We start from the raw sequence: 14,604 nt of genomic DNA on the forward strand, positions 1-14,604 counted from the left end.
CTACTTCCGTAGTGATAACTGCCTCGGAAACCCAAGGAGGGGTCGCTATGAGTCGGGGCCGACTCGACGGCACATAACAACAACAACAACAACAATTTAAAATTACAGTTGCCACCTCACAAAAACTTTAGCAATAAAGTAAGTAGTTTATATGAATTACCACACAAATATTTGAACTGAACTGCATTATACATTTTTTTTTTGAAACATGAGACCTTGATTATTAGGGAAAAAATTAGCATCACAATTACCAGATTGCAAAATATCTCATCACCAGTGAAGGATGAAGTCATGACAGTCAAAGGTCAGGTTGTGAGGGAGAGAGTCCTCAACCACACATTCTTCCATGCCCCTCAGAATCTACCTCTCTGAGGGAGCCTAAATGGCTCCCCTACTGGATACACTGTTTTGTCATTACTGGATTTTCCAGTTACATATACAGCTTCAAGAAGATTTAGTTACTATTATATAGAATAAAGCTGTAAAAATTAGTTTGCTCAAAGTTGAAGTTGGTGGTCATTCATCAATGTTCAGATTTAGAGGTCACAAACAGCTTAGACTTTATTTTTCAAGGTCATTTCACCTCAGTGAAATATCTTATTTTATCATGGCAACAAGCTGAGTGAGGTAGTTAGTAGATATTTTCACAATTAAGATGGATAATACGAATGCTTAGAGAACTTTTCAGAATGCACAGCAGCACACAGCTGAGACTGAACTTTAGGCCTTCCTATTCTTTCCACTCATCCACACAGAGAGAAAATATACATGGAGGGTATTACTGACATGAATTTTCAACAAAAACTTTAAATTAGGATTGCCCAACCTTCCTTCCGAGGAGTGGCTGGTGAGTTTGAACTGCCAGCCGTCTGGTTAGCAGGCAAGTGACTTAGCCACTATGCTACCAGAGCTCCCAAATTAGACATAACAACATTCAAATTATAAATGTTAAATGCTTCAAAACATTTTAACTGATGAAATAACAAAGTTATACCATAATTAGTGGTCATATATTAGTGATAGAAAATTCACCATAAAAGGTTTACCTCTTTCCGCTTTTGTAGCAGAAGTTCTAGCCTCTCATTGGCTCGTTTCCCAATCATTTTATTCCGTTCTGCCTCATATTGCCTCTGAGTATTATCCATATTAATGCTAAGATTTAGTGCCACATTCACCAAAGCTGTCATCAACTTCATAGCTATTTTCAAAAGGGGAAAATGTTGATTAAATTAGTCTAACAGATGCAAAATTTTACAATTTAAGATCAAATGAAAAGAAATTAAAAACATCAAGATGGGTTGTTCTGCTTCTAACAGAAAAGAAAAATACAGCTGCTACAAATGATAACAATAATAATACAACAACAACTAATGTGTATTGGACACTTACCATATGCCAGTTACTTATGTTAGTACTTTTCATGTATTATCTCTTAATGCTCACAACAGTCCTCAAAGATTATCCTCATATCATTCATGAGGAAACTGAAGGTCAGAGAGATTAAGAAACTTGTCTCAGATTACATAGTTAGTACTTAAACCAGGATGACAAACCAGGTAATATGACGCAAGACTTCAAGCTCAAATCCCACTATGCTGTAATATGTCCCCTACAATAATCTTTTTGAGTCTATGTGTCATCTTCTAAGTAAATTAGTTAATCTACCAGTTATTTCTTGGAAACCAAAGGCAGCTTGACTATTTTATATCAAACTATACTGGATATAAAAATGCTGGCATTTTCTAATTATTTGCTTTCTTTTAAATTTTTAGTCCCAGAAGTACAAATTATTAAGCTCAACTACTAGTTGAAAGATTGATGGTTCAAACCCATCTAGAGACAGCTCAAGCCAAGAAAAACCTACAGGACAGTTCTACTCTGCACATGGTCATTAATGTTGACCAAGTATTTCCCACTGTACAGGACTCCCAGGAGTCGAATCTACTTACTCTATGGTAACTAATGATGACAATCATCATAAAGACAGTAATGAAACTGAAGAATAGATCTAGATGAAAAGTTGAACACACAGAGTTAAAAATGCCACTCAATAAAGTGTTTTGTAATACTTCCTTTAGATCAACACCTTGTTACTCCACAGAAGACATTCACCGCCTTCATTTATGCTATCAGCTGAACGATCCGATCATTGCATCCTTTCTTTAGCTAACTCGAGACTATTTCTCAGACCTGGTGCATTCCACAACACAGCAAAGTGAAACTGCAGCTCAATTTGTTCCTACTAACTCTCCTAAAGAGACATTACCCAATTTTCTGCAACTAGCTAGGTCATACCCTCAGCAAATCAGCCTGTTTTTATCATTCAGATCTAAAACTATTCACCCTATGATTGTTGTTGTTGTTGTTATGTGCCGTCGAGTCGGCCCCGACTCATAGCGACCCCTCCTTGGGTTTCCGAGGCAGTATCACTACGAAAGTAGGATTGCCCAACCTTCCTTCCGAGGAGTGGCTAGTGGGTTTGAACCGCCAGCCTTCTGGTTAGCAGTCAAGTGCTTTAGCCACTATGCTACCAGAGCTCCTCACCTATGGTACGTGCATTAATTTACTTCAGACATCAAGTTCTTGATATTGAACACTACCCTTAAATAAAATGAGACCACATTCATTTTATTTTGTGACTATGAATCTAAAAACAAAAATAAAAGCTATAAAGAAGATTGTCTGCATTTTATTTTTAAAAATGGAGGATTTAATAGAGTTAGATCTTTAATCACAGCCTCATTTCTTTGGAAAAATAAAGGAAAGACAAAAAAGTCCACAGAGAATGAAAAATTTTTGAAGTACATAATAGAAATTCTGTATCGTTAAGGCTTTGATGACTGTAATAACAACTAAAGCTTACCTGATTTATTCCAAACTCAAATCATAAAGCACCTATTCAATAAGTGTCAGCAAATTTTACCTTTAGCAAGAATGAAAACCCAAAAAGATTTTTATCAACACCAATACCAAAAACCACTCCCCTAGAATTAAACCTCACTGGGTGCCTCAATCAAAAATGTGACTCATTTCACTTAAAATTTAAAGATCAAAGAAATTTATCCAGGCTAAAGTTATCCAGAAAAGTTTCAAAGAATATCAACTTTTTGCAGTATGAGTAAAACACTAGATGTCATCCTGTAGGGGCCATCAAAATGTAGGGACATCAGTATTGCATACCCAAAATGACTACACTTCAACCCCAACAGTCTCCTCAAGTTTGCTGTCAACATCCTCCACGATGATAAAGCTCTCAAATATCCATTACCTGCCCACCTCTTTCTCCTTGATTTGACATAATAATCAAGTGGGTTTCCCACAAGAAAATCACCATATACTAGCTATAGTACGACCTCACAGACTCCCAACAGAAAACAGCATCCCATTCCAAATAATTCACTGGGGGAAGGAGGCTGAGAGGAGGTCTATTTAGTTGTCACTTTATAAATGAAATTAATTTCAGTCACTATTTTCTCCTGTCCCTTAATGACAATCGTTTTTATCTTCAACCTATAGCAACAAACAGAAAATACTTCTAAATACGAACCTGCCAGGGTGCTTGTATGTCGAAATGCTCTGACTTGTGAGTCAGACAATCCAGTAAGAAGTGAAATTACTGTATCCATCATGTACTCATCATATATGATACTATATTGACACTGCCGTACTAATACACCAATGAATTCACAAAAACTGGATTTGAACTTCTTCCACTGAGGACCGGCCATGGTAAGTGGATAATCTCCACTATCCTAAAATAAAAATTTGAAACAGCAATTTCATTTAAAATGCATGATTTAACAAAATCCCACTTTTTTTTTTACAAAGCCCTAGGCCAAAGCACAAAAAGACTCCTTTATCTCACCTTTCTAGTCCAATAAACCCTCAGAGTAGGCAGAAGAATAATATGCAATGGTAGAGGAACCTTAAGAACAAATTGGACATTGTGGACTCATTTTGACCAATGAAAGGATATACTTTTTAACTCAGGGGTAAAAAAGAAAATACTTTACCCAATAAACCTAAACACTACTCTGATAAACAAAGAATAATACTTATTAAATTCCTCTGAAACAAAAGCAAACAAAATTTTTTAATGGATTCAAAATGATGAAATCATATGCTCACCCACAGCGTAACAGAATGATATATGATTTATAAATCAATAAAGGACTATAATGTGTCTTTTTCATTACTTTTAAGGCATCAAAGAGTCAAAAGATATAAACAATCAAAAATAATGAAAAAACGAAATGGAAATAAAGGTAATATGTCCTTAAAAGATTGGTGGTTCAGGTTTTCCTTTGTACAAAGATGGGGCAATGTCCACAGAGGTAAAATTGAGATTCTTCATAAATCATTAAAAACAAGCATGCCCTCCAAGAATGTCCCTAAAAAGAAAGTTAGGGACCATTACTATATAGAATATATAAAAGTAAGAGTTTCTGAGAAGAATAACCTACAGAATTGCAGTCAACGTCATGAGACAAAAAATGTGTATGAACTGCTGTATGGAAAATGAATTTGCTCTGTAAACTTTCACCCAAATCACAATAAAAATTTTTAAAATTATGGATCACATCAAAAAAGAATAACCTGGAGACTTAACGTAATTTTACTAGTACCATTTAGTAAATTGTTAGCAATTCATTTTTGCTATTAGAACATTTTTATTTTTAAAGTCATTCCTGGGGAGAATGACCTTCTATCCATATGGTATTGTATGACTAGTATCTAGCTAAAAAAAACAATGTAGTATAGAAAAAGACAGTAAGGAACAAGACATAATACTGAACAAATTGATCCTAGAAACTCAGTTATTAATCAAAATAGAATTAGATTAATAATTTAATCTATTTACTCCAAACTCTCCAACAAACCTCAAATAAAATAGCAGCTTCCTGAGGAAGAAGTAAAATCATGCAAATAAAAAAGCTACTAAACACATACCCCAAATCCAAAATTAACTACAAAGCTATAGCAATTAAGACAATGTGATACTGGCATAAGAATAAATACACAGACCCACAGAATATAACTGAGAGAACAGAAATAAACTTATGCACCTATGTTGTTGCTATGAGCCGTCAACTCGGGCTCGACTCATAGCGACCTCTCCTTGGGTTTCTAAGGTGGTATTCACTATGGAAGTTGAACCTCCAGCCTTCAGGTTTGCCTTAGGCACTATGCTACCAGATCTACCTCATATATCTATAAGCAACTGATTTTCAGCAAAGATGCAAAGTCTACTCAATGGGAACAGAATAGTCTTTTCAACAAAATGGTGATGGGACAACTTGATTGCCAGGTGCATAATAATGAAGTTGCACTCCAACCTCACACCATATATAAAAATGAACTCAAAATGGATCAATGACTTAAATGCAAATGTTAAAATCACAGAATTTGAAGGAGTAAAATAGGGGTAAATCATCATGACTTTGATTTTGGTGATGGATTCTTAAATATGACACTGAAAGCATAAGCAACCAAAGACAAACAGATAAACTACATAAACTAGACTGCATCCAAATTAAAAACTCTGGATTACCAGAGGGTATTATCAAGAAAAGAGAAAAGACAAGTCACAGAATGGGAGAATATATATGCAAATCATGTGTCTAATAAGGGTTTAATATTCAGAATATATCACTAAGTCAGACAACTCAATAGAGAGACACACCACAAGTAAAAAATGGGCAAAGGGCTTTAACAGACATATCTCCAAAGAAGATATACAAATGGCCAATAACACAGGAAAAGATGCCTAACAAATGTAAATGAAAATCAACATGAGATACCACTTTACACCCAGTAGAGTGGCTATTATTAAAAAAATCAAAAAATAATAAACATTGGCAAGGATGTGGAGAAACTGGACTCTTCACCCAATGCTAGTGGAAATATAAAATGGTACACCCACTGTGGAAAATGCTCTGACAGTTCCTCAAAAAGTTAAACATATTACCAAAATTGCCCTCCTTGAGTATATATCCAAGAGAACTGAAAACAGACATTTGTAAGCTAATGTTCATAGAAGCATTATTCACAATAGTCAAAAGGTAGAAACAATCCAAGTGTCTATCATCAGATAAGTGGGGGGTAAAAAAAAAAAGTGAAATATTATTCAGCCATAAAAAAGGAATGGAATGAAATTCTGATACATGCTACAATAGGGATGCATCTTGAAAACATTAATCTAACTGAAATGAGCCAGACCCAAAAAGACAAGTAATGTATGCTTCCACTTACAGTAAGTCTCTAGAACAGGCAAATTCAAAGAGACCAAAAACAGAATAGCTTTTACAGAATAGGTGTACAGATAGGAGAATGAGGAGTTATTACTTAATAAGTACAGAGTTTCTCTGTTTGGAGTAATGAAAAACTTTTGGACATAAATATTACTGATGGTTGCAACAAAATTATGAATGTAATTAATGCCAGTGAATTGTATGCATAAAATATATATACATACATACATCACAATTTTAAAATATTAAAAATTAATTTAAAAAACTGACAACAAAATGAATGTTAATAATTTCTGGCATTGAAAACATAATGGCTACACATAATTTTAGTAAGTAACTTGATGGTCAATTCCTTCTTTTCATTGAATTTTGGTAATAAAAGTACATGATTTTAACATGTATTGATTCACAAGTTATAAACAAAAATTTTTAAAGAGTGGGACTTAGCTGAACCTTGCATTTCTATTTTAAAACTTTAACTGAAAAGAGGCTTTTGCAATAGGAACACTATAATTAGAATCAATATGCCTAATAACTTTCAAAAAGATAATCAACGTATCATAATATGCTGTTCAGTATTTAAGCAACAAATTAAACTGTTTCTCATCTGAAAATAAAGTCTTACCACTGACCAAAAATGCTTTTTCCATATTTTCTCATAAGCAAAATGTACTGACATATTGCTCTTAATGGCTTAATTTGGTAACATTCTCAAATCTTATTTCAGGATTTCAAACTTAAATAATTGTTTCCTTTTACCAAGAAGGTTCACACTAAAACATTTCACATCTAAAGGTTTAACAAAAATTACTCATGACTACCACTCAACTACTTGGGGACTAATTAATACACAACCTAGTGATTGTCAAAGCCTTTTTAACAACTCCTATCTTTTAGAATGACAGTTCAAAGCTCCATCAGAATAAGCAAAGAACAGTGACCAAGTAGAAATCAATGAAACAAGGCTTTCTACTTGAAAATTCATGGTGAAAAGTTTTGGGAGAGTAAAACTACTGGAAATGAAATACAACTGTGGGAAAAAAAGACAAAAATCCCTACTATGTTTTTTATTGTTATTCTTATTACTCATATTTGAAACATAAAGGAGTTTTAAAAACAATCTTGTATATTATTCTTTTGCAAATCTCCAAGTTCCTCAAAATTAACCAAATTTTTATTTTACAATACTATGGGATATGTTCTTATGCTCTAAATAGTCTTACAACTTGAAATTTTAGTTTTTTATTTATTAAAATAATAATACCGACCATTTATCAAGTCCATACTATGTGCCAGGTATTGTAAAATGCTAAGCAATTTTCAAATATTACTAATTTCAACCTGCATAACTATCTTCTAAGTATCACCATCCCCAATTCACAAAAAATGAAACATGCCAAGACAACAACCTGCGCAAGATCACACAGCCATCATCATCTGATAACCTGAAAACTAAATCTGAAACCAAAGCTCTTACTAATGTAACACTAATACTGAGAATTTAACAAATACATTGAAGAGTAAATCAAGATCAACATGCATAAAACTATTAAAACATTTAGGGTGATAGTTACCTCATCAAATTCTTCAGTCATTTTTCGAATTATTTCAGAATTCTGCATATGTCTAAACATTTCCGCTGTGACAACTCCTGAAATTTTCAAGTGTCAGAAGTTAATACATGGTATAATGAAAAGAACAAAGAAAACTTGTAGATAAGTCTCTAACTCAAAGATGTCTACAATTACCTCCTAATGAAGACATACTTCTTCATGTGATCTGTATGATGATACCACTATCAGTATGAACAAGGAAACAGCCCCACGCACCTGACACGGATCTTTCTTCCTAGCACAATCAGTCTCAGCCATATCTAACTGCCTTAACTGTATTCATGTCTGTAACATTTTACAACTTCAGCTCCTTTAATATAAACTATATGTCATCAAGGGTGAGGCAGGATCCAAGGAAACATTTAGAACCATGAAGATGGATCTCAAGATGATTAAGGAAAAGAATAAGAGAGTTAACTTAAGCAAGGCCTTAAAAAGCCATAAAGACCAAAGAAGTATTTATTAAGTTGGAATCAAATAGATGGCAATGGGTTTTATTATATATAAGGGCAACAACATCCTTACATTCGCTACAAGGGCTGCAAATAAGTGTAAGTAGTAAAGTGAAGTTCCCACTCCTATAGGAGCCTGGAACCTAGTTGGAAATTAAGATTTTTAAAAAAGGGAAACAAAAAGCAAACTTTATTAAACACAGTACATAATAAATGGCCTAATATGAGAGGCAATGCCGAAAAGAATACTATAGCTTAGGGGAAAAGCAAAAATCACCACGAAACAGGAGATCAAGAGTAGTTTCATGAAGTAATCTGATAAGGACATTAGGATTTTAAAGAAGAATGGGAAGGGGGAGGAGTCGTCTAAATCAGAAGTAAAAATTAACCGGTGAGAGATTAAACATCAGGAAAGAGATTTCCGAGAAAAAGTTACAAGTAGGAGACAATGCAAGAAAAAAATGTACATATACATCCACTGATGGTGTGTCAAATTATATATATATATATACATGCATACATGTGTACATATACATATATCTACATACACATACATGCATACATACACACACACACTGGACTTTTCAAAAGCGTAATTTCTATAACTGGATCATTCACTTGCTTACCAGTCTGATTAATACAAATACCATATATGTAGTATAACCAAAACCAAACCCCGCCCTCTGAGTAGATTCCGACTCATAGTGACCCTACAGAACTGAGTAGAACTGCCCCCCATAGGGTGTCCAAGGCCATAAATCTTTACCAAAAGCAGAATGCCTCATCTTTTTCCCACAGAGCAGTCGGTGGGTTCAAACTGTGGACCTTTTGGTTAGCAGCCAAATGATTTTAACCATTGCACCACAAGAGCTCCTAAATAGAGTATGTTGTTGTCGAGTTGGACCCGATTCCTAGCTACCCCTCCTTGGGTTTCCAAGGCAGTTATCACTACGGAAGTAGGTTGCCCAACCTTCCTTCCGAGGAGTGGCTGAAGGGTTTGAACCACCAGCCTTCTGGTTGGTAGTCACATAACTTAGGCACTACGCTACCAGAGTTCCTTAAATACAGTATGGTAATATCTAAAAGGAAAATATTTTGGTATAGAGATATATAATAAAAATTAGTTATAATTTCATACATGCATGTATTAGAACTATATATCAAAATAAGTAACAATAAAGATAAAATTTTAAAATAAAAAAATTTCACACTCCTTTTCCATTTCTAAACCCAAACAACTGATATTTAGCTACTTCTCCATGGGCATGCAATTTAAGATTCTCAATAGCCTAACAAACCCTGAAGTGGTTGTTGTTATGTGCCGTCAAGTCGGCCCCGACTCATGGCGACCCCTCCCTGGGTTTCAGAGGCAGTATCATTACGGAAATAGATGGCCCAACCTTCCTTCCGAGGAATGGCTGGTGGGTTTGAACTGCCAGCCTTCTAGTTAGCAGTCAAGTGCCTTAGGCACTACACCAAGATTGCCCACAGGAACTAACATTCATTGGGGCTGCAATGTGCCTGCCACTTCACATACAATCAGGCCTGATAATCTTATGAAGAAGGTACTATGGCCCTGTCTTACAAACAAGGAATCTAAGAGTAAGAGAAGTTAACCAATTTGTCTAACATTATGTACCTACATCATGATCCACCACCCCCCCCAAGGTGAGATCGAGTTCTAGTATTGCCTTGGAAGAACCCTAATCAAAACCTTAAAAAGAACGAAATAATTCTATCTACAGATATATAGATATCAATCTGTATCACCAGATTTTGAAGTACCATTTCCCTAGTGAAAGAAAAATATACTCAAAAATATTAAGAATTTTTGTTTTTAACGGACACTCATCTCTCTCTCTTCAGAATCTTCTCATACTTTATACGCAGGTCCTCCTGTACACTTGGCAAAGACAATGACAAGTAACTGGATCACTTTTATGAAACAAATGTCTACACATAATTAAGTCTCAAAACAAACATGGATACAGATTTTGACAAATGCTCACTTTCTAAAGTCCTTAACCCCCATCACTCAATATAATAGTCAGAAACCCAAAAATATTCAGAAAAGGGTCTCTGAGTAGAAATTAAAGTGGTGGTTGTTGTGTGCATTCAAGTTGATTCTAACTCACAGTAACCCTAAATAACAGTAAAACTGCCCCATATGGTTTCCCATAATTTGGAATCAACTAGAAGACACACAAAAAATCTTTACAGGAGTAGATCACCAGGTCTTTTCTCATATGGTGTGGGTAGGGGATTCGAACTGCCTACCTTTCAGCTATCAGCTGAGCACTTAATCACTATGCCACAGGGCTCCTTGAAAGGAAAATAGCTGTCAAATGAGTCAACTGCCTTTAAATGTAGGAGACAAGAAGTGGGGCTGTTAGAAACTGTTAAAGGGAAAGTGACAGGTGACCAGGAAGGAGAGAAGGAAACAATGTCTGTTTCTCATCCTGTGGTGGCTTGCGTGTTGCTATGAAGCTGGAGGCCATGGCACCGATGTTGCAAATGCCAGCAGGGTTACCCATGGTGGGCAGGTTATAGCAGTACGTAAATCTAGCTGATAATTTATGTTTTCAGATGTTCAATATTTAGAAATATTGACAAGTTTGTTTGTGATAAGGTATGTACAAAGGTTGAGTTAGTAAGTCTATGGCTGTAAAGACATTAATGCAAAAAAGACGGAATCTGATAAAGGGAAACTATGACTATGGTATGGCCTTGTTTGAAAACTTCAATTTAGAAGTCTAATTAAGGAATGAAAGCTCCTTGCTGAAACAGGGAAGACTAAAATTAAAAATTATAACTCATGAAATTATTTAGTTGTTCTGCAATCAACTTTGCATTTTCAAAGAATCTAAGGTGAAAGGACATAGTAATTGGTTAAATAAAAGTATCACAAGAGCCAAATACTTGTACCCTTTCTACTCCGGAAAAGTGGACTCTAGTACAAATAATTAAAACACATCTCGTTTTTCTGAGTCAACCTCATTCAGACCCTTAAAGATACATATTTTCATCACTACATTCTCTCTGAACAGTTCTGATCCAGAGTTGTAGCTACCTTTATCTATGAAGTCAAGATTTATTCAATCAACTATGTAGCTTGCTCTCTACGCTAAGATTAAGACAATTTTTTTTTCAAAATTGACCAAAGTTAGTGGCATCATGATGATCATAAACTTAAGAATTTAATGTATTCATCTAACAAGCTGCACAGATCACTGTAATTATGCATGCTGCATTCAGTGTTGCAAAAAATCACAAATAAAATGCATCAGTTCCTACAATGTTACTGGTTTACCAAATCCAATTATAGTATTGTTAAAGGAGTATTACAGAATTAAAGGTGCTAGACGATGTAAGTAAAAATGCTTTATGAATTCCTTCTTCCAATTTCTTTAAATCATTCAAATTCTTTAGCATTTCAACTTTAAAATCTAATTTAAAGCAATCATCCCTCTAGACTTGTAATGCCCATGACTGTGGTGTCATTTTGATTTAAAAAAAAAAAAAAAACCTAACACTTCTGGAAAATGCCATAAAACTTACTTGCTTGGGTTTTTTTCCCCTAGAATTTCAAAAATGGGCCAAGTATTATGGAGACACAGGACAGATCAGAACCAGTCCATGAGCTTGATTCACTCATTTACTGATCCAGATCAAGACTTACGAATCCTCAACTTTTATCCCCCTGCCAAATGTCTGTCCTACATAATTTTGTCTTATAGAACACATTTCTGTATTTTGACCTTTCCCCACTCATTTTAAAATCTTTCAAAATAAAGTGAAAACACTTTAAACAAACCCCTACTCCCACATCATAGCTTCTCCAACTTTTACAAAAACTGGTAATTTCACTAACACCCTATTTACTTACTTACCCACCTACTTATGTACTTACTTCCTTACTATTTATTCATGGCAATTTATAGTTCCCTATACTTTATAATTCCCTGCCATCTGAACCTGTATTTCTTCATTGTCTTCCTCCTCCCTTCTTAATCCATTTCTTTGTTCCTAAAAATAGATGCTAATAGTAGGAAATATATCTAAATAAAAGCAACATAACAATTATAAATTGCTATGTTTCTCAGTAACTTTCACATATGAATACAACTGTCTCAACAGACTTCTGTCTTATTTTGTTCTTTGCTATTTTTTCCTTAAATATTTTGTATGGGTAAAATTCAAGTAATTCAGTCTCTTGGCATTATTTTTTCCATGTACTGTGCTAACATCTCTTTAGGCAACAAAAAAGAAGAGACTATTTGAAGGTATTCTTCTTCCAAAATAAATACATCTTACCTTTACAGCCTGAACACTGAATAAAAAAGTTGATGAGGTCAAGAAGTGCTATATCTCGGTCATGCTTGTATGATTCTATCCAATCATCTACCACCGACTACAGCAGAGGGAAAAAAATAAAATTATTAGCTTTTCCTAATGTTCTAAAAATCAATTAAGTCTGACAAAAGTCATATGATTCAAACATTAAGTGGTATATTACTTCAAGTTATTATATGTACTTACACACTGAAATTTTAAGTTAAATTTTAAGAAAAGAATCAATGAATCAACTGACAGTACATAATGAAGATTAATCTTTCTATTTATTTTGCATTACATGGAATCTGAACATCAACTACAGCACACAAAGTGTAATTGTTTACTATTTGCTACTATTATTAAATATATCCTAGAAAATATTACAAGTCACATCTGTATTTCCTTTAGGCAAAAATGTGGTAATAAGTGACATTTAAATATTAATACTTCAATGGAATAAAAACAAAAAGTGAATGTCTAGATCAGGAAGAAAATGCAGAAAAACTATTTTTTTCACCAGTGAGCACTAATAGTCCTATGTCAATTTTTTTTAAAAAGTCAAATTAAAGCCTAAATAAAGGTTAAAAGAAAGTAAGACAGTTTATGGATCTGAAGACGTAATTTGCTCTGGAAATTAGCCTATAGATTTTTAATGCAATCCTTACCAAAAGCCCAGTTAACTTCTCTGCAGAAACTGAAAAATTAATCATAAAGTTCTTACAATAATGCAAGGGGCTTAGATTAGCCAAAACAATCTTCAAAAAAAGAACAAAGTTGGAGGACTCACATGATTTAAAACCTTTCTACAATGCTGCAGTAATCAAGATAGTGTAGTACTGGCATGAGGATAAACATATAGATCAATAGAATAGAGTCCTTAAATTATGGGTAATTCATTTTCAACAAGAGTACCAAGACAATTCAATGGAGGAAAGAATAGTCTTTCCAAGAAATGGCACTAGAACAACTGGATATCTACATGGAAAACAATGAAGTTGGACATTACCTCACACCATACACAAAAAATTAATTCAAAATGGGTCACAGACCAAAACATAAAAGTCTAAGTTACAAAATTTAGAACGACACATACAAGTAAATCTTCATGACCTTCATGACAAAGCCTTCTCAGGTACTATACCAAAAGCAAAGCAACAAAATCAAAGGGTAACGGATAATCACCAAAATTAAAAACTTTTGTGCTTCAAAGGACACTCTCAAGAAAGTGAAAAGAAAACCCATAAAGTAGAAGAAAATATTTACAAATCATATACTTCATAGAGGACTAGTACTCAGATATAAATAAAAAAATAGTCCAATAAAAAATATGAACAAAAGATGTTCTATAAGAATTTCTAGGTATATAGTAGAGCTGACAAGGGACAAGGCTGTAGTCACAGCCAGCTACCCAGAGGAACCGAGTAGTTGAACCTGTGGGCTCAGGACCATAGCCACAGGGGACATCAAAGTCAACTGGCATAACATACTACACAAGACATTGTTCCACCTCCTACTTTGGTGAGTAGCGACTGGGATCTTAAAAGCTTGCAAGAAGCCATCTAGGTGCAACGATGGGTCTCTCCTCATCCAGAGCAAAGAAGAATGAAGAAAACCAAAGACCCATGGAAACTAAGTCCAAGGGACTGGCACACCATGCGATCCTCAGCCTATATGACTATGAGACCAGAAGAATTAAACGGTTCCCAGGTACCACTGTCAACCACTCAGAGGTGGATCTATGTAGGAGTTCCTGGATAGAGTGGGAAAATAATGTGGAACAAAACTCAAAATCATTTAAAAAAAAAAAAAAAAAGGTAGGGGAGGACCAGGTTTGCTGGTCTGATAGGAGTCTGGGGGAATCCCTGATACTATGGCCCCTAGCTGCCTTTCAGGTCTGGAACTGAACCCACTCCTGTGGCTTTCAGCCAAATAGAAGACAGGCATATGAGCTGA

General features: G+C 34.7%; 1 protein-coding gene across 1 annotated transcript in view; it reads right to left on the reverse strand.

The window, feature by feature from the left end:
* Window positions 1-14,604, reverse strand: part of STAG2 (stromal antigen 2) — an 86,832-nt gene that overhangs the window by 55,304 nt on the left and 16,924 nt on the right. The window contains exons 4-7 of the mRNA XM_007953360.1: window positions 12,631-12,727; window positions 7,826-7,902; window positions 3,548-3,752; window positions 1,047-1,198 (exon numbers count right to left, since the gene is read on the reverse strand). Of these exons, the coding sequence (XP_007951551.1) occupies window positions 1,047-1,198; window positions 3,548-3,752; window positions 7,826-7,902; window positions 12,631-12,727 (531 nt within the window). The remainder of the gene's footprint in view (window positions 1-1,046; window positions 1,199-3,547; window positions 3,753-7,825; window positions 7,903-12,630; window positions 12,728-14,604) is intronic.

Source organism: Orycteropus afer, unplaced genomic scaffold (genome assembly GCF_000298275.1).
Source record: "Orycteropus afer afer isolate SDZICR_OR568_19922 unplaced genomic scaffold, OryAfe1.0 scaffold00388, whole genome shotgun sequence".
In the NCBI taxonomy this organism is placed as follows: domain Eukaryota; kingdom Metazoa; phylum Chordata; class Mammalia; order Tubulidentata; family Orycteropodidae; genus Orycteropus; species Orycteropus afer.